Below are 21,300 nucleotides of genomic sequence, written 5' to 3'. Positions count from 1 at the left end.
TGCGCTAGAGGGCCCTGCGCGGCTTCCGTCCTGGCTAAGATGGCGGCGCCCGGGGTCCTGTGGAGCGGCCGCAGAGGGTGCCACCGCCCCAGGCAAAGTAGGGCTGTCCTGCGAGAAAGAACCGCCCCCAGCAGCAGCACCACCACCACCGCAACCGCTTAGCAAAGAATCCCAGACCCCGTCCGGGACGGCAGCCGCACCATGGAGTCTTCCAGTTCATCTAACTCTTATTTCTCCGTTGGCCCCACCAGTCCCAGCGCTGTCGTGGTCCTCTACTCGGTAGGCACCCAGGGAAAAGAGGCCCAGGGCGGAGCCGCGCGAGATAGGACCCCTTTCTCCCAGTTCTTCCTTCCTCCGGCCCACGACCCTTGCCCAAAAGAGCTGGTCCCTGGGCTCCCGAGCAGGGGTTAGTTGGTTGGGTTGGTTTCCAAGACAACGGTGTATCGCCGTGTGTCTCTGTGTGTGCATGCTTTTAGAAGTTTCTACCGATTATGGTTCCTTTGGTTCCTTTCCACTTGTTCCTTATCTTTCTGTCAGGCCCTGGGCCTTCAGAAAGCCCCTGGACACAGGAATAATGGATGAGAATTGGAGTCTCCCCATCTCTAGCGAGAGCGTGTCGAGCTACCTTTTGGGCAAACCTGAGAAACCTGCGGGTCTGACCCGCCCTGAGATAGTCGGTGGCTCTGCACCCCGCCCTTTGCTGATGTTACATTCCTGGGAGTAAAGCACTTGTCTTGTATGTGGGGATAGAGTTTTAAACACTTTAACGTAGGAAGATTTAGAACTTCTAGGATTTTTATTGCCTGTTTTTGTCTTCCAGTCATTATTGTACCTTTTCCACAAATCAATTTGGAGGACAGCAAGCGCCACCCAGCTTCTCTCCTGCTTGCGTTTTTGTCCCCAACCCCGTTTTAACGGATCTTTTTTTGCCGACAGATGGTCACCCACTGTTTTCATGAAGATGGAAGCTTTGTAGCCTTCACGATTGCACATTCCTGGGGCAACTGATTTGGTTTTTGTTTCTTGTTGTTTTTAACCACTAAATTAGTTTTCAGCTACTTTAGGAGGAAATAAAAGAATGCATTTTAAAAGCATATTAGGGGCCAGGTTTGATGGCTCACGCCTGTAATTCCAGCACTTTTGGAAGCTGAGGCGGGCGGATCACCTGAGGTCAGGAGTTGGAGACCATCCTGGCCAACATGGTGAAATCCCGTCTCAACTAAAAAAAATACATATAAATTAGCCGGTCGTGGTGTCCGGCGTCTGTAATCCCAGCTACTCGGGAGACTGAGGCAGGAGAATTGCTGGAACCCGAGAGGCGGAGGTTTTAGTGAGCCGAGATCACGCCACTGCACTCCAGCCTAGGCAACAGAGCGAGATTCCGTCTCAAAAAAAAAAAACAAAAAAATCATGTCAGCACGTCCTGGTGCTTAGTGTCCGCTTTGGTTTAAATATAGTGTTCATTTGTGCAGAAAGGTCAAAACAGGGATGACACAAAAGAGCAAGATAAACACCCCAGTTTCTAAAGAGAATATGGCTACTTTAAAATTGTGACATCAATATTCTTTGGAACATGGAGAAACTTCTGTACCCTCTGTATTAAGAACTTTCAGTATCTGATTGCTAACTGCCTAGTTCTCTAAAGCTTATCATTCAAATCGCTCTCTTCATTGGTCTTATCGCCCCACAGTTCTGTGGTGGACGTACTTCAACTTTGCTTTCTGACTCTGCTACTCCAGAGCAGGGTTGAAGGGAAGAGGGTTGCTGTGCAGATCCACCTTTTAATGTGTAGCTTTTTCAGCTCTCAATTGGTTTGTGAATTGGCTGGAATTTTCCTTTTGTACGTTAAAGGAAGGAGTTGGGGTTTTTTGTTTTGTTTTACTTCCTCCTTTGCCAATGATTCTTTAATAAGACTTGAGTCTACTTTTTCATGTGAAAAACTATGGCAGTTGGATGTGAGCATGCTGTAGTTCTCATGCTGGACAGCAACTCTCTCTTTACCAGTAGGTAGTTCTCACTACTGTTCTGTGACTGGATAGCCTTTACTTCCATGGTTACCTTACTTTTTCTTAGTCCTTCAGGCTGTTTTTATTTCCCCAGATACACTGTTATTGTGTAATACTCTCTGATTAAAAGTAGCACTTTAGAAATATTTAAGATACAGCTGATTACAACAAACGTTAGGAGTATATACAGTATCTTACTCCTTATTCTCAGTTTCTAAGATACAGAAGTTACAGATCCGGGCTTGGCCTTTAAGGGCATAAGAAGTCATAAAAGTAAACAAATGATTACAGTTAAGTAGGATAAGGGCAACGATTGAAGCATGCACAGTGTATTGTAAGAGTGACAAGAAGAGTCAACTGGCTAGTTTGGGAACTTGGAGAAGGTTTCTAAGAAAAGGTGACATCTAAGCTGATCTTTCTTTTTTCCTCCCTCCCTCCCTCCCTCCCTCCCTCCCTCCCTCCCTCCCTCCATCCCTCCCTCCCGTCCATCTTGCTGCCAGGCTGGGTAGCAGTGGCTCGATCTTGGTTCACTGCAACCTCCGTCTCCTGGGTTCAAGCAATTCTCCTGCCTCAGCCTCCGAAGTAGCTGGGATTTTAGGTACATGCCCCCACCACACCCAGCTAATTTTTGTATTTTTAGTAGTGACAGGGTTTCACCATGTTGGCCAAGATGATCTCCAACTCCTGGTCTCAAGTGATCCACCTACCTTAGCTTCCCAAAGTACATTTGTGTTTTTGAAAGTCTGAGAAGACTATTCGGTTTCTGATGTGATTATCTGTGTAGGCAACCTGTTCGCTTAAGTAGAGACTGAAGGAAGAGAATTGGGTTGGGGAATGAATCTGATGCATAGAAGTGGAGATCAGTTAGAATACTATTGCAGTCATCCAGAGAAGTAATGAAGGCTGAAGTAAGACAGTAATAGTGAGCCGGGGAAGAAGGGAAATTGATGAATTTGTGTGATACTTAGGACAGTAAATCATCTGCCTTTGGAACCATTTGTATGTGGTGGCTAAGGAAAAGAGCCTATGTGAAGTGTACTATTGGGTTTCTATGATTTGGCAACTGGGCAAATTGATGCCTTTCGCTGATAGGAAATATGGAGGAGCAGGTTTAGTCGGGGTAATAGAATAGAATTCAGTTTGGGGTGTATACTCAGTTTGTGATGTAAGAGATAAATGTAATGATTTTTAATTTAGGGATTATCATGTTCTGGGCCAGATACATCCCATGGTTAGAGTTAGAAATATGGTGCCAGAGCAAGAGAGGGGGTCTGGCCTAAATATATAGATTTGGCAGTCGTCAGCAAGTAGGTTGTGTCTGAAGCCATTGGTGAACCTGAAAGCTTTCAGCGAGACCCTAGAATGAAAAGAAGACTGAGGATTGATTAACCACTGGTGTGCTATAACCCAGATGATGACTTCCTGTTAAAGTCCCAGTGAAAGATCCAGATGCCTTACAGTGTCTGACAGGACCGTACATGATCTCTTAACTGCTGTTGCTCTGACTTACTAATCTTGTTCACTGGACTTTAGCCACTCTGGCCTTCTGTTTCTCAGACAGCAAGCATGCTCTTTCCTCGGAATGCTCATAGTCCCTTCTGTGTGCCATGCTACGTTTTCCCAGAAGTTTTCATTGCTGGTTCTCTGTATTATTGAGGTCTCCAACTTAAATATCACTTCCTCAGAGAGGCCTTCCACAACGATTGAATCTAAAGCAGCTCTCAAGTCACTCTTCCTCATTTTCCTCATTAGTTGCCCAATTTTCTTTTTTTTTTCTTTTTAGTTTTGGCGTTTTAATTAATTATTTTTAGAGCCAGGATCTCACTCTGTCACCTAGGGTGGAGTGCAGTGGCACAATTATAGCTCACTGTGACCTCGAACTCCTGAGCTCAAGTGATCCTTCCTCCTCAGCCTCCTAGTAGCAAGGACTATAGGTGCATATCACCACACCTGACTGATTTTTTTAATTTTTATTTTGTGTAGAGTCAGGGCCTCACTGTGTTGCCAACCTGGTCTCAAAGTTCTGGTCTCAAGTGATTGATCCTCTTGCCTTGGCCTCCCAAATCACTGGGATTACAGGTGTAAGCCACCATGCCCTGCCCCCAGCTTTATTTTCCTTATATTCTCTTTCCAATGGTGTGCTACAGCAGTCTTCTATTGGCTTACAAGAGCTGATTGTTAAATTTTCATGAAGTTTGTGAGCCCATTCTTAAAACACAGCCATTATTAAGAATTAAAGATTAAATTATATAAATTTATAATTAAATCGTGTTAAAAAACAGAGTAATAAATACTGAAAACTTAGTATTTCCTCATTATTGTACTATCATCTGCGTTCTTGAGGTTGTTTATCGTGCTGGAAAGTGAAGATCATGTCTAACTGCGTGCTACTGCCCATTTCTCCCCAGGTTAGTGTTTTTTGGGGTCAGATGGCTCACTTTAAATCTGCCCTGGTGGGAACATCTATCCCACAAAAATTGACAAATGCTGTAACTCACAGCTCTCCCACATCAAGTGTTAAATGGTTAAACACTGACCAACATACTACTGGTGGTATCGCTAAATGGATTTACCTCTTTTATTTGTTGTCTGTCTTTCGTAAGGACACATAAGCTCTCAATACAGACCCTGCCTGCCTTGTTGATACTGTATTCACAGCCTATAAAACAGTGCCTGGTACACTGTGAGCTCTCAGTAACTGTCTGTTGAATGAATGGATCCTCCAGAGCAGTTGAAAGAGAGGTACAAAAAAGGCCTATTTCACTATCATTAGGGAGAAGCCTGCTCTACTAAGTAAGAGTTCCCCTAAGCCTTACTTCGGTTCTTCTTTTTGTTATGTTCCTGAGTAAGTAGCCATGTAAATTTCCTTACTTAATGATACTGAAAACTTCTCAACCATGGTATAGGGAAGGCCAATTAATGATCATTTTTCAAAGTATACATGCCTGCTGCTTTCTGTTAGGGGTTCTTATCCTGAAGACTCCCTCACTCCCATACATATCTATGTTTATGTATGTACAGTTGACCTTTGAACAGCATGGGAGTTAGGGGCACCAACCGTTTGCACAGTCAAAAATCCACAAATAACTTTTGACTCTCCAAAAATTTAATTAGTAACCTACTGTTGACCTAGCTGACAACATAAGCAATCCATTAATGCTTATTTTGTATGTTATGTGTACTATGTACTGTATTCTTAATAAAGCATGTTAGGGAAAAGAAAATGTTACTGAGAAAATCATAAGGAAGAAAAAATATATTTACTATTCATCAAGTAGGAGTGGATCGTCATTAATCATTTCACAATGAATAGGCTGAGAAGGAGGAGAAGGAATAGGAGGGGTTAGATTTGCTCTCTCTGGAGTGGCAAAAGCAGAAAATCCTTGTATAGGCCAGGCATGGTGGTTCGCACCTGTAATCTAGTGCTTTGGAAGGCTGAGGTGAGAAGATAATTTGAGCTCAGGAGTTCGAGACCAGCTTGGGCAATACAGCGAGACCTTCATCTCTATTTTAAAAAAAAAATTATATTTAAAAATCCTCATATGAGTGGACCTGTGCAGTTCAAACGTGTTGTTCAAGGGTCAACTATATATATATTTACACACACACAGAGTCATATGATGCATAACGTTTTAGTCAATGTATGATGGTGGTCTCATAAGATTATAATATCGTATTTTTTTACTGCATCTTTTTCTGTGTTTATATTTGTAAATATTTACACTGTGTTACAATTGCTTACAGCATTCAGTACAGTAACATGCTGTACAGGTTTGTAGCCTAGGAGCAATAGGCTAACCACTATACCATATAGCCTGGGTGTGTAGTAGGCTATACCATCTGAGTTTGTGTTAATACACTCTATGATGTTTGCACAACTGTAGAATTGCCTAACAATGCATTTCTCAGAGTGTATCTCTGTTGTTAAGCAGTGCATGACTGTATACATATATATATGCCGTCAGCTGATTCTGATCCTTTTCTCCTTTCATTCTCAGCACTGCTAAATGGGAAGTTCTTGTTTTTAAGACCTAAAATTATATAATGGTAGTTGGCTGCAGTCTATAGAGCTCAAACTGACATAACTATATGTTTATTAAAGTGAAATGTGGGAGTTGAGGTTTTCCAGCCTTATACGCAAGAGTATTTCATATATTACAAGGATTGCAACTTTACATGAGAACTCCCAACAGTGAAAAGACCTTTCCTTCATATAGTCTTCTCTATATATGGGCCTAAAAATTTTCATGTTTGCATGTTTTACCTGCTACCCTTTTATAAACTCCTCATAAATGCTATTTGCTTCCATTTATATTCTTATGCCAAATTGTGGTCTCAGTTAACATTCTGTGTTTTCTTCTGTTATCTCAACATTTAGTCTTTCCGTTATTGAGTTCACTTATTGACCAATTTTCCTATATTCTAAATACAACCAGATGTTGGAAACACAGAGGAAATGAGCTTTACTGTCTTCAAAATAATTGCATTTTAGGAGGGAGACAGACATGCAAACAATTACCCTGTTGTGGGATACTTACCATAATAGATGTAGATAGTAGGCGAAGATGTGACAGGGAAACTATGAATGATTCCATCTGGGGAACTCTGGGAGAGTTTTCATAGAAGAGTGATGCCTGTCTCTAAAGCATTTAGAATGGTGCCTAACACTTCAGTGTCAGCACATATTACAAGTGTCCTGACTCTAAGCAGTTACACGTGTTAGCTAGCTACAATTATTATCATTACTACTACTTTTGTAATCAGAAAAGCACTCTAGAAAATTAACAATTCAGAAGTCATTGGTAGCTTTGTAAAGAGCAGTTTCAGGGACTGGTTAGATAGATGCTGAATGGCAGGAGCTGAATAAGAAATTAAAAACTTGTCTCAGGCCAGGCAGAGTAGCTCATACCTGTAATCCCAGCACTTTGGAAGGCCAAGGGAGGAGGATCACTTGAGCCAGGAGTTTGAGACCAACCTGGACAACAGAGCAAGACTGTACTTCTTTATTATTATTATTACTATTATTTGATTTTGTAGAGATGGATCTTGGCTGTGTTGCCCAGGCTGGTCTTGAATGCCTGGTTTCAAGCAGTCCTCCTGCATCAGCCTCTCAAAGTGCTGGAACTGCAAACGTGACTCTATCTCTGCAGAAAAATTAAGAATAAGCTGGGCTTGGTAGTATGCACTTGTAATCCTAGCTACTTGGGAAGCTGAGGCAGGAGGGAGGATTGCTTTAGGAGTTTAAGGCTGTAGTGAGCTATAATGGTATCACTGTACTCCAGCTTGAGCAAGAGAACAAGCTCTTATCTCCAAAAGAAAAAAAAAAGAAGAAAGTTGTCACAGCAGTATAGATTCAACTAGTTCTGCTGCAATGGTAGTTTTCTTTTATGGGAAATGCTGCTTTTATGGGAGCGCCTATTTTTTGAGAGCGCCTATTTCTTGAGTGATTTTTTCCTTTTGTTTGCACCCATATGGTTTTATTTTATATAATTTGGGTTTCAAATATATGTTTTAATGTGATTTTTCCTTTTCTCTTTTTTTTTTTGGCCAATATGAGGTACACAGCTATAATGTGATTTTTAAAGCTAAGTAGAGGCAAATGAAACAAGTTTGTCAGTGTGGCAGAGGAAGTCATGTAAAGTTGATCAGACTACTCGAGGACTTGTCTCATCTTTGCTGTCTTCCTTAAATTTCCCAAAGAGGTACTGGCAATTATAGCAATCAGAGCTATAATAAAATATTATAACTCAGTTTCAGTTTATTAATCCTAATTTTCTTTACATCTCTTTTTCTTACTATATGAAAGTCTAACATTAGAACACTCTGCCCGTGTTCATGTCATAGAGTAAAATTTTGTCAAAGATGAAACCTTAGCAATGTGGTCTTTAATCTGTCCTGATTATTTTGCAGTATGTGCTCATTACTTTCTTGCCTTACCCACAGAAGGAGCTCAAGAAGTGGGATGAATTTGAAGATATTTTAGAAGAGAGGAGGCATGTCAGTGACTTGAAATTTGCAATGAAATGCTACACACCTCTTGTCTATAAGGGAATTACTCCATGTAAACCAATTGATATTAAATGTAGTGTTCTCAATTCTGAAGAGATTCATTATGTCATTAAACAGGTAAGTGATTCCCTCTTCAACCATGGCCAGATTTGTTCATGTCAGCAAGTTCTTGATTCTATAATTTATTTTGCTGTCTTTAGTATATGCTTTTAGGCTGAGCTGTATTCATCACATTTATCAAATACTTTCCATACCCATGTGTGTTAGCCTTTTGCTGGACATTAAACTGAAGGTTTAACAGTGAGCAGTTAAGCAGAGCATGTCACTTAGGCATACAGTGAAATATGGTAAGAGACATGCTAGTGGGAGCCCAGTGTGCAGGGGTGCTAATTAATTATAGGGGCAACTAATTTGGTGTAGGGAGTCAAGGAAGTGGTTTTTTGTAATGAGAACTAAAAGATAGAGATTTTGCAGGTGAAGTGGGAAAGAATATTCAAGCCAAACAAATAATTTACTCCTGTGGTTTTCAAACCTCCATATTAGCATTACCCAGGGAGCTTTTCAAGATTCCCATATCACCCCCATGCCAATGAAATAAAAATGTCAAGGAAGGGAACATCAATGTTTTTAAAGAAGCCTAGGTGATTCCAAAGTATAGCAAAGTTTGGGAGACACTGGCTTACTTTAAGGGCCAAAGCCAAGAAAATACTTGTACTTTTCTCTTGGAGAAGCTGTCAGTTTTATCTGATAGGAGATAGGTTGAGCCTATTCAATTAAGTGCATTCAAATTTTCTCATCAATTAGGTGCCAACAACAGTGGTGTCTCAACACTGGCTTCTCCTAGAATGACCTGTACAACTTTTGCAATACTTTCACTGTACCAAAACTAGTTTGGTACGACCAGACCAAAGAGTAAAGAAGGGGTAATAATAAGAAATGAGCCTGGAAAGATAAGAAGGGTCATGTCGTGAAGGACTTTGTAAACCCCGCTGGATTGGATTTTATCCTAGTAGTACAGTACAGAGATGTTGAAAACTATCAAGATAGAGTGTGACACGAGCAGGTGATGTTTTAGAAACACCATTCTGCTAAAACTGGACAGGAAGTCTGCTTGTGATGCTCTCGCAATAATCCCTTTGTAAGTTTTAGTTGCCCAGACTGGGGAGTGGTTGCAGAAACAGAGAAATGGACAGATTCAAGGGATTTGAGAGGTGGGGTCTACTTTATGACCAGTTAGGTGTAGGAATGGAAGGAAAAGAAAGAATGAAGGATGATAAAGCAATTCACTGAAATAGGGAACCTAAGAGGGAAGCAGTTTGGGAGGGAAACTTCAGTTCTGTTATAGCTGCGTGATTTGAAGACATCAAAATGAAGGTATTTGGTAGGCAGGATTAGATCTTCCTGATTGCTAATCCTCCATGTCATATCACCCAGGTGCTCATGTGGTCATAGCCCCGCAGGTGGATGAATGGATGCATTGCAGCTATTGCTGGCTTGGGGCTTGGTCCTGCCCACATCCTCTCATTCATAGCTTTGCGAGTGTGACATGGATTGACTGGCCTCATTTTTGCTAACAGCAGTCTTCTGTGCTCCATACCATTTTCTTCCTGGTCAGAAGAAAAAATATTCCTCTTTCCTAAGAAATTCCTCTAAGGAATATACTCTCTCCTTTTTAATTTTTAAAAAATTTTTGGTCCTCTATAAATGTCTTAAAGGAAAACATGCATGCAACTAGTGTGTCTTTGTAAGGAGAGTTCCTTACAAAATTCAGAATTGCAGTATTCTTGCTTGATGTTGGTTACCAAAGAATGTTAATATTTAGCGCTGCCTCTTTATTCATGGAGACTGTGGCTCACTCTCGTCTTCCCCAAATACAGAACTGACTCCGTTCATGTTTAAGGCCTCTCCCTGACCTTGCCTGTTACCCTTGGTTTTTAATAGAGATATCTTCAGTTTTGTGTTCAGGGATATTGCCCCGGATTTCAGGTTATACCATATCTGTTCTGCAGCTTCCTCTCTGACCTCTTGGAATCTGCTCTGGTTTCTAATTAGTGAAGAGGAAAGACAGTTGTCAGGCTTGAAATTTCCCTCTTGTGCTCTAAGACTGACCTGTAGAGCTTTGCTTTTTTCACTTTTAATTGGCATTTAATCAGGTTTGTGGCCTTGGGAAAATTTTTTATCTCTGCTCTCTGTTTTCTAAATTTGGACGTATAACCTGTGGGCCTAATCCTTTGTTTTTATTCGCTTTACATATCCTTGAGAAGCTATCAGTTTTATCAGGTTGGGCCTATTTCGTAAGTGAGGTCAAATTTCCTCATCAATTAGATGCTGACAGCAGCAGTTCTTCCTTAAAGAATCACTTGGAGAACTTTGGCAAAAAGTTACTATTACTGTCTACTAGAAGCTAAACTCCATGAAGGCAAGAATTCTTGTCTCTTTTTTTCACTGCTGTATTCCCAGTGCCTAGATTGTAGAAGACATTCAATCAATATTTGTTGAATTTGTGAATTTTTAAAAATGAGGCCATGGTCCCATCTACACAGATTCTGATTTACCTGGCCTGGGATAGGACCCAGGCATCTCTCTCTCTCTCTTTCTTCTGCTTTTTTTTTAAAGCTCTTCAAATTGTTCTAATGCACACCCAGGTTAAGTGTTACTGATTTACAAGATCTTATTCAGGCCAGTGTTTCTCTGACTTGGCTGTGCTGCTGAGAAAAACCACAAAAACTAGATAGATTGGAATCATACAAATTCATGATTAGGGAGCACAACTGGGCCTTCCACATTCCCCAGTAATTCTGTTTCCCTAGTGAACTGTTTTTCATTCTCCAAAATGACAGTTTTAGCAGCCCCACTCTCCTTGAACTTCCAACCCTGCCTCCTCCTCTTACAAGCAGATGGTTTTTCTTCCTGTGAAGAAAAAATATATATATATTTTTTTGAGACAGAGTCCCCCTCTGTCACTCAGGCTGTAGTGCAGTGGCATGATCTTGGTTCACAGCAACCTCCACCTCCCAGATTCAAGCGATTCTCCTGCCTCAGCCTCCCAAGTAGCTGGGATTACAGGCACTTGCCACTGCACCTGGCTTATTTTTGTATTTTCAGTAGAGTTGGGGGTCTCACCATGTTGGCCAGGCTGGTCTCAAACTCCTGACCTCAGATAATCTGCCCGCCTCCGCCTCCCAAAGCACCAGGATTACAGGCATGAGCCACCTTGCCCAGCCACAAAGAAAACTTAAACCATTATGAGTGCTCTCTCAACTTCTGTGATCAAATCTACTAGTTTACCTGCATCCAGTACTCATTATTTTCTGCTGTTAAAACTCCTGTTTGGATTTAATCCCTACTCTATTCCTTTGTTCTGAATTCCACCCTCTCCCTCATCCTCAGGACCTTTGCCTCTCCCGACTATCCCTTTATATTTCTTCAATTACTTCTGTATTAGCTCTCTTCCCATCAGCATTTAGCATGTTTACTTCTCTCCCAGCTTAAATAGATCTACATCCTTTCACCCGTGCCTTCTCTAGTTTTGCCCATCTCTTTCTTCCCTCAACTTTACCTCTCTCCTCCTCTTAAGAAATTGATGGGGGATTTTTTGTTTTATTTTATTCTTTAGAAACAGGATCTCTCTGTCACCCAGGCTGGAGTACAGTGGTGTGATCATAGCTTACTGTAACTTAAACTCCTGGGCTCAGGCAGTCTTCCTTCCCCAGCCTCCTGAGCAGCTTGGACCATAGACATGTGCCACCATGCCCAGCTTTTTTGTTGTTTTTTAAAATTTTTTGTAGAGACAGGATCTCACTGTGTTGCCCAGGCTGGTCTTGAACTCCTGGCCTCAAGTGCTGTGACTACAGGTGTGACCCACTGTACCTGGCTCAGTAGTGGCCATGTTGTCCATGCTTACCATCACAGTTTCTCACCCTTCATTTACTATTCAGCTTGCTGGAATCTGGTTTCTCCTCCACTCTAATGGCTCTTTCTGAGGTTGTGATTGACTTTCTTATGGGCAAATTCTACCTGTTTCACAGCTGATTGCCTTTGGCTCTAGCTCTTTCTCCTTTCTTTCCACGACACTATACCTTTATTCTAAGCCCCATATCTTTTTAATCATTCCTCACTTGCTTTTTTTTTTTTTTTTTTTTTTTTTGAGAAGGAGTTTCATTCTTGTTGCCTAGTCTGGAGTTCAATGGAGTGATCTTGGCTCACAGCAGCCTCTGCATCCTGGGTTCAAGCAATTCTACCTCAGCCCCCCAAGTAGCTGGGATTACAGGCATGTGCCACCATGCCTGGCTAATTTTGTATTTTTAGTAGAGACAGGGTTTCTCCATGTTGGTCAGGCTGGTCTCAAACTCCTGACCTCTGGTGATCTGCCCACCTCGGCCTCCCAAAGTGCTGGGACTACAGGTGTGAGCTACTGCGCCTGGCCTCCTCACTTGCTTTTATGGGCTTTTCCTTTGCCTGTCTCTTTAAATGATGGAATTTGTCAGGATTTTATTCCAGCCTCTGTTTTTTTTCTATCCAGTCACTTGGCAGTTTTATTAATTGCCAGAATTTTAACTACCTTCCTTATGCTGACATCTCCCTATTATAATAAATAATAACACAACCCTTCAGTCCAGCTCTCTTTTGAGTTTTGTGTATCTGTTTTTATATGTCTACTAGAATATCCACTTGGAATTTGCAAAGCACCTCAAATTCAAGATGTCTAAGTCAAGCTCTTTACCCCTCCCACCCTTACCCCTGAACCAGGTGTCTAGATATATTACCTCCTACCCCCACCCAGTTTTCCCTGTCTCCAGGAATGACCCCTCCATGCACTAGTTGCCCAAACCACCACAAATCTGGATGCCATGTTCAACTTGTTGCTTTTCTTTCATAGGCTGTCAGTCACTAAGACTACTGATTTTCTCTCCTAAATGTCTCTTATTGTCTGTGTATTTCCACCTCTGCTGCTGCCTCTCTAACTCAGTCTGCCTTTATCTCACAGAATGCAACAGTAGCCATTGAAGGGGTCTGGCCAAGGAAAGAGGTGATTGCTATTGCATTTGAGAGATGGCTCAAGTTTATAATATAGAGAACAGACTGAAGAGTCGGAAAAATGAGACAAGAAGTTACAAGACTATTGCTCGTCTATTAAGTCTCATATTAGGTTTCTATGAAATGTATCTGCTGAGCAAGTGAAAAGCATAATTGCACAGATAAGAGGTCGTTTCATCCTCTGCTCTGCTCCAGTCACGGATAAAGCGTTTCTTTCCACACAGCCTGTTCACTTGTGTTGTTGATCTATTCATTCCATTCTAATTCCCAAGGGTCTTATCTTTCCTACCCATCAGCCCTTTCCACTGGCTCAAGCTGGCGTGAGGATTTTCCATCTAGGGAAAAGTCCTCCCTTGGCCGTATATTCTGCCTCATTTCCCTCTTTCCCTACTTATTCTGCTTCTCAGAAGAGTGGGCTACATGTGGTGTCTTCCATGGATCTCCAAGGCGCCCTTCATCTTCACGTTATCGTTTGCTGTGTCCCTTATTGTTAGACATCTCTTCTTCAGGATCATCTTACCTCGACTTCTGTGACATCTCATGTTAGATGTTCCTCATTGGTCCCTTTCATAAGTTCTTCTGTCTGCCCCGTAAGTGTTCTTAGAGTTGAACCCTCGTGCTTCTTACCTCCTTTCTGCTGTCTCCCTGGTCCATTTTATCTATCATTATTATTTCAGTTTCCATCTATAGCTTGGTGGTACCAAGTCAATAGTTCTAGCTGTACCTAGATTATTGCGGTTTAGACTTTTACCTCCAACTGTCCAATTCTCTGCTGGACATCTCATCTGTATGTCCCACAAACACCTCAGAATCTGTATAGCTAACTAATTCTTAGCCCCTGTACTCTACTGCCTTCCATCCCTGAGCTGTGGTCTCTATTTCAGGGATGGCCCTACCACCCATTCTGTTGCCCAAAACAAAACTGAATATAACCCTGCCCTTCCCTTCTCTTTAGCACCTCTCATTACCCTTGTTTGGCTCCTACCATCTCTGGCTTGAACTATTTCCATAGTTTTACAGTTAGACTTCCTTTCATGGTTATGTTTCCTGAAATTCATCCCTCTTAGCCGTCCCTTGATTCCTCCATTTTCCCAGTTCTGCCCTCTGCTCTTTCTTCCTATCCAGCTGTTGTTAGGATTATCCGAGTAGCTGTTTTATGAACATCCTTAATTCTCCTTTGCCCCAATCTTTCCTTCCAGACTGACCAGGAAAAAAGCTGTCTGGAATCTGCCAGCTCACCTTCTCTATTCCTTTAACCAGGTGTCTGGCTGCTCCTGGGAGAGTGGGTGAGTAATGCAGATCCACATTCTGCAGCCTCGGGATTCCTTCTTCCATCTGCCCCTTTTAGTCCAGTCTCAGAGACAAAGTGCCTTCTCTCCTAGTCACAACCAGCCACACCCCTGTGGTCTGAAAGCCATCCAGTCCAGCCTCTTCTGAGACTCTGGCATGCATCGGCTACCTTCCTTCTGTCTTCAGCCTTTCCCTCAGGGGACTTCTTCTATTTGGTCTATAAACAGGTCCGAGGCTTTAACACCACTGAGCTGTATACTTAAAAATGGTTAAAATGGTATATTTTAGGTTATGTGTATTTTAACACAATTTTTAAAAAGTGGTATGCTAATTAATGAAAAACAAAAAACAGATCCAGGACTTTTGCATCTCAGGAAAACATTTTTGCTTTAATTCATATCCTCCCTCTACTTCTTGTTCAAACTTTCCCATTATTCTGTGGCCACTGTCTTTACTTCCTCAGCAGTTCATTTAGTCTTCTGTCCATTCATATTCAGTATGAGTTCTCTTCTGACCATATTTTCAAACTTTTTTTTTTTGGTACAGTCACTGTTTCAGGTAACCTCTGAATAAAACAAAGGAACAGAGGTAAAGGAAAGAGTTATCCTGGTTCCTCACTCTTAGCCCTGTTGAACTGAGCCCCCAAAAAGATAGGATATGCAGCAAGATAGAAATGGTGGTTGCACAGCATCTGTGAGTGTGCAAAATACCATTGAATTGTTCACTTTAAAATGATTAGTTTTATAATGTATGAATTTCACCTAAATGGGAAAAAAGGATATAAGATACTTCTTCACTACATGTAATTGCGGTACCAACACCTCAGCCTTTGAGCTTCTGAGCTCCATCCTAAAGTAAAGCACTCTCCTTTGGGAAGCATAAGGATTACTTATCATACAGCCTTTATTTCAGAGTGCTTGTTTAGGGGACAATGAAAATGGGCAAATCAGGCTTCCTCAAGGATAGAAACGGACTTGTACATCTCCAGGCCCTTGCACAGAACAAACTTTTTGTTTTCTTTACAAAAGATCTAGAGGGCTATGTGAATAAAATAAGTTCCATCGTGAGATCCTTTATTTCACTAATTATCCTTTGATAGTTAATCCCCGTGACTGATAGGTGAGATGTGATGTAATCTGACTCAGTAATTTCAATGTAATCTTGTATATTACCTTGTGATTGCATTGAGCAAGCTGGTAGAGTGCTGCAGCAATACACTGAGAGAAGCCACTGTGTGCTACGACACTAGATGATGGGCAGTGACTTATTTTAGAGCGTTTGGGTGTAAACTTATTAACAAACCAAATGGAAAGGGTAAAGTGTTTTCTTCACTCTAACATGCTATCCTTGAAAGCCATTTTTCTTTTAATTTCTAGCCTTTAAACGTGTTTAAATAGGATCATTTATCTACTATGACTGTGTTAGGAAATTATGTCAATTTAAATTAAAAAGAAAATACACCAACTTTGAGTTATAGAAGATTAATCCATTGCGAACTAGTCATACTGGTTTTTGAGTAAAGCTTTCTGATTTTTTTTTTTTTTTTTTTTAGAAATTATTCCTGCTTTTCCTTTCCTTTTAGCTTTCCAAGGAATCCCTTCAACCTGTGGATGTCCTCCAAGAGGAAGTTAGTGAGATTTTAGATGAAATGAGTCACAAACTACGCCTTGGAGCCATTCGGTTTTTTGCCTTCACTCTGAGCAAAGTATTTAAACAAATTTTCTCGAAAGTGTGTGTAAATGAGGAAGGTATTCAGAAAGTGAGTATTGTTTAAAAAAAAAAGTCTCTTCTTAAAATTAAACAGTCTCTTTTTCAACCTGTTACAATTTAGTCAACTCTTGGGCAGCTCTCTTGGTCAATAAAAAGCCTAGGGCCTACTCATCAGGCCTCCAGTCTCCAGCAGAGTGTGTGCATCTCTGAAGTCTTTTGTTTTTTTGTTTCCTTTTAACTGCAGACCTGCAGGTTTCAGACCAACTTAGTGAGTAAGACTCACAGACTAACTTAATGATATTCAGTAAAGTTACAAAGGAAATACAGAGAATTTCTCTAGATTCCCTTGCAGAATTTGCTTTATCCGTTCCTAATACTCCGGTATGTGTTTCCTATACTTAAGGTATTGTCTTATAGTATAATTATCAAAATAAGGAAATTAGCATTGATGCAATACTGGTAATACACACCTGACTCATATTTCACCAGTTGTCCCAATCATATCCTGTCTAGCTAGAGAAAATTCTAGATTATGTGTTGCACTAGAAATCCTAGAAAGTGCTCTACTTGTTTCTTTACCCTCTTTTATGTAAGACTTTTAATCTAAAATAATTCCTTAGTATTTATGTTTGTGTTTCATGATAATTTCTTAAAGAAAAAAAACAGGCTAATTATTTTGAAGTGTCCTTGATTTGAATTTGAGTGATGGCATCTCAGTATTAGGCTCGGGTTGTATACCTTTGCTAGGAATACCCCAGAAGCAACGCATTCTTCTCAGTGCAGCATATCAGCAGCACGTGGGTCCTGTTGGTTTCATTACTAGAGATGTTTCACTTCCATCAGTTGGTTAAGGTTATAACTGCTAGGATTCTGTGCTTGAAGTTATTATTTTTTTTCTCTATAACTAATGAGTATCTTGTGAAAAGACACTTTGAGACTGGCTGAATATTCTATTTTGCATCATACATTCCCCCACTCTTTTGCACCCACTGATGGTTTTTGCCTGCGTTAGTTATTACGTTAATGATTGCCAAATGATGATCTTTCTAATTTTGTGAAGGGAAAATAATCCCTACAAAGATTATTTTTACTTGTTTGTGTTTTTAATTACTTTTTTCTACTAGGAAAGCTCTTAACTTCATTTGCCTTCCTCCTCATGCCTTTTAATATTTTGTTTTAATTCAGTCATTTACTTTCCTGTCAAATATTTCTTCTTCCTCCTGTTTTCAAGATTGCTGACTTATGCCCTGAATCTGTTAGAGAATGTTACAGTGTTTGAGACCAAGGAGTGTTGGTGAGCCATCTCTTAAGTGATCACAGACTACCTGGCCTTTGTTATATTTAGATTTCAGAATAACAGATAACACATTGATACCAATGCATCTTGAGGTTAATGGCCTGAGGATTATATTTGGAAACTCAAATTATCCCTCCCTGCTACATGGCACCCGTTCTCCCTGGCAGTGACTCCAGCACATAGCATATACCATTCTTCTCACTTTGTCCTATGAATTTGTAGTTTTTAAAAAAATATCTCCAAGAGAAGCTTTGTTTTCTCTAACTACAGCCAACCAATTCAATACAGCAGTTAACAGTTGGCTCTTTAGGTCAGATTGACTCGGGTTCCATTCACAGCTCGATGCATGACCGTTTTACAAACAAGGCAGCTAAGACTTAGACCTTATTAAATATGGGGCACTAAACAAAGCATATAAGATAACTGGTCTATAAAATGATGCTAATATAGTGCCCAACTAATACGTGTTAGCGATCATCACTGTTATCATTATTCTGATCCATAAGAATTTACATTTTTAATATTCTTACATTATGTGAAATTGTTTAACTAGAAATGGTACTTTTCCCTTATCAGAGAAAATCGTTTGTGTGTATGGTAGGAAGGCAGAAAAAGAGGATTGGTATTCCCTCTATACATAGACTTAACTCTTTCATTTTCTGATTTGAGATGTGATTTGATAACACGACAACTGAAATTATTCAAAATGTAATGTTTACTTTCAAGCTACAAAGAGCCATCCAGGAGCATCCCGTTGTTCTGCTGCCTAGTCATCGAAGTTACATTGACTTCCTGATGTTGTCTTTTCTTCTGTACAACTATGATTTGCCTGTGCCAGTTATAGCAGCAGGAATGGGTACGTATTGTTTTTCTTTTTTTTTTTTTTTTTTTTTAACAAATTCTCTGGCATGTTCTGGCAGTACTGAGGTATTTGAAGATGATGATGAAAATAGCCTCTCCTCCTTTCTTCCAGTCGTAGCACTGAATAGCTTGGGTGTGTCCTTTGTCCTGTGCTTTACGTGCCTGAACAGACATCCACAAGAGTTCATGCACACAGGGTTCTTTGGTATAAGCTTGAAAAATAAGACTGTACTACTTACTATTACCTGACTTTTGCTTTTTTTAATTTGATAATAGATTAATGGCTATCTCTCTAGGCAATAAATAGATCTAGCTTTTTTATTTTTAATTGTGATAAAATACACATAATGTAAAATTTATCATCTAAATCATCTTCAAAAATAAAGTTCAGTGGCATTAAGTACATTTACATTGTTGTGCAGCCATCAACACCATCCAGCTCCAGAACTCTTCATCTTGCAAAACTGAAATGGAGCCCATTAAACACACTCCCTATTCCACCCTCCCCCTGAGTCTGGGCAATCAGCATTCTACTTTCTCTCACTGTGAACTTAACTACTCTAGATATTTTATGTAAGTGGAATCATACAGTGCTTGTCCTTTTGTGACTAGCATATTTCACTTAACAGAATGCCCTCAACGTTCATTCATATTGCAGCATGTATCAAAATTTCCTTCCTTTTTAAGGTTGGAAACACATCTGCTCAAGATCCTGCTTTCCATTTTTTACATACATACCAAAAATGGTATATGTAGAATTGCTGGATCTTACGCTAATTTTTTTTTTTTTTGAGGGACTGCCATACTGTTTTCTGTAGCAGCTGCACAATTTTACATTCCCACCAACAGTGCACAAGAGTTCCAGTTTTTCTACGTCCTTGTCAACACCTGTTATTTTCTGGTATTTTTTTATAATAATCTAAGGAGTGTGAACTACAAGTCAATCATTGTAGATTTGATTTGCATTTCCCTAATTAGTGATGCTGAGCATCTTTTTGTGTGCTGATTGGCCATTTGTATATCTTTGGAAAAATGTCTGTGCAAGTCCATTGTCTATTTTTTAATTAGGTTGTTTGGAGTTGTTTTGTTGTAGGAATTATTTATACATTCTGGATATTTACCCCTTATCAGATGATTTACAAATATTGTCTTCCATTTCATGGGTTACCTTTTCACTCTGTTGAGTGTGTTCTTTGATGCATGGAAGTTTTTAATTTTGATACAGTCCAATTGACCTATTTGTTTCTTTTGTTCCCTGTACGTTTGGTATTAGATCCAAGAAATCATTGCCAAATCCAAGGTCATGAAGCTCTTCGCTTATGTTTTCTCCTAAGAGTTTTCAGGTCTTACATTAGGTCTTTGGTTTTTTGAGTTAATTTTTGTATGTGGTGCAAGTTAAGGGTCAAACTTCATGTATAACATTATTTTTAATAGCTATGTAATATTTGTCAATGTGGATATTTCATAATTCAGTAGTTTTGCTGTTATGAACAATGAACATTTTTGTATTAGTGTTTTTATTCCTGTAAGATCGATTCCTAAAAGTAGGATTGCTAAGGAATATAAATTCTTTATCCATTCCCTTTTAGGGTAGCCAGGAAAGCTGGGATTCAAGTATACACCTTTGTTAATAAACGTAGTGGATGACAAGGTTAAAACTGCCAAGAACTTAAGCACTTTAAAAGCATTTTCATCTGAACAAACTTGTGAGGAAGTTATTTGAAAATTAAGGGAAATGAAGAGAAGACTATTTTAAAACTGTTGTTAGCAATCTTCATTTCTTATAAGATTTGCCTTATTTAATCTGTTCCGATAAAAGTAGGTTGATATTTTTACCTGATAGGAAAAAGATGAGAGCTGGTTTGGCCTGCCTGTCCAGAGCATGCAGGGCACAGATTGGTCTGTTGTCTGGTCAGCAACATGACTGACTAAAGAAATTGGCATCATAGCATTGTCCTGTTGCTCTGCTATCGTCCCTGGTCTCTAGCTGGCCTACTTGTGAATTCAGCAATGCGTGGAGAGGCACAAGGTAACCTCCAGTGAGCACCTGGCCCACAGAATTCCTTCTTTTCTATAATTCTACTAGATATCTCTTATGCATTCTAATATCAAAGTATAATAATATCGTAGGGGTATCTTACATTCATGAAATCTTTCTTAATAATGTTTGAGTTTAGGCTAGGCACAGTGGCTTATGCCTGTAATCCCAGTACCTTGGGAGGCCGAGGCAGGAGGACCGCTTAAGGCCAGGAGTTTTAGACCAGCCTGGCCAACACAGTGAGACCGTCTCATAAAATAAAATAATAAAATATAAATGAAAAAATAGAATGTTTAAGTTTAGATCTTTATACAAGGTTTCAAGATCTGCAAATAAATATTAACCCTTCTTTATTTTTTAGACTTCCTGGGAATGAAAATGGTTGGTGAGCTGCTACGAATGTCGGGTGCCTTTTTCATGCGGAGGACCTTCGGTGGCAATAAACTCTACTGGGCTGTATTCTCTGAATATGTAAAAACTATGTTGCGGGTAAATGCAAATAATTCCCAAGTACACTCAAGCCATATTTTCTTCACTGATGTTTGCTCATTTAAACTCTTAACTTCTGAATAGAACACTTAGCTATTTCACTTCCCCTCAAGAAATGTTTATAACCTCAGCAATCTGTTTAATCTGTGTGACTCTCTTGTATGATTTTCCCTGTAAGCTGTGTTCAGGAAGCTGGGCGGGGAGCTTGGAAAAGGAATCAAAAGAATCATTTATCATTTTGAGAGTAGGCAATGGGTTTTGTGTTTTGTTTGTTTGTTTTCTCTTTAAAGAATGGTTATGCTCCTGTTGAATTTTTCCTCGAAGGGACAAGAAGCCGCTCTGCCAAGACATTGACTCCTAAATTTGGTATGTCACTACAGATTAAAAGGAACAATATAGACCCAAAGACATCAACTGCTACATAGAACTTGACAATTTATTTAACAAGATTTTTCAAGTGTGAATGTGTAACTGTTGATATTTACCGCCTTAGTGTATAATGTATACTTTTAGTATTTTCTGTTTATGTGACCATGTTTGCTTGGCTCTTCAATATGTTGTGA

The 21,300-nt window shown here is 40.0% G+C and overlaps 1 protein-coding gene across 3 annotated transcripts in view; it reads left to right on the top strand.

The window, feature by feature from the left end:
• The first annotated feature begins 23 nt into the window (after positions 1–23).
• GNPAT (glyceronephosphate O-acyltransferase) overlaps positions 24–21,300 on the top strand; it is a 35,477-nt gene continuing 14,200 nt past the window's right edge. Inside the window, exons 1-7 of one of the 3 annotated variants that reach the window (XM_078357334.1) lie at positions 24–279; positions 7,572–7,708; positions 7,950–8,132; positions 15,925–16,101; positions 18,076–18,205; positions 20,610–20,737; positions 21,028–21,103. In XM_078357334.1, the coding sequence (XP_078213460.1) occupies positions 8,025–8,132; positions 15,925–16,101; positions 18,076–18,205; positions 20,610–20,737; positions 21,028–21,103 (619 nt within the window). In that variant the 5' untranslated portion in view covers positions 24–279; positions 7,572–7,708; positions 7,950–8,024. Of the gene's footprint in view, positions 280–7,563; positions 7,709–7,949; positions 8,133–15,924; positions 16,102–18,075; positions 18,206–20,609; positions 20,738–21,027; positions 21,104–21,300 lie in introns of all 3 variants that reach the window. The other 2 variants (XM_035281542.3, XM_035281541.3) reach the window with 2 other exon arrangements.

The sequence above is a fragment of the Callithrix jacchus genome, chromosome 19, assembly GCF_049354715.1.
Source record: "Callithrix jacchus isolate 240 chromosome 19, calJac240_pri, whole genome shotgun sequence".
NCBI classification, from domain to species: domain Eukaryota; kingdom Metazoa; phylum Chordata; class Mammalia; order Primates; family Cebidae; genus Callithrix; species Callithrix jacchus.
This window is presented reverse-complemented; position numbering and strand designations above follow the sequence as displayed.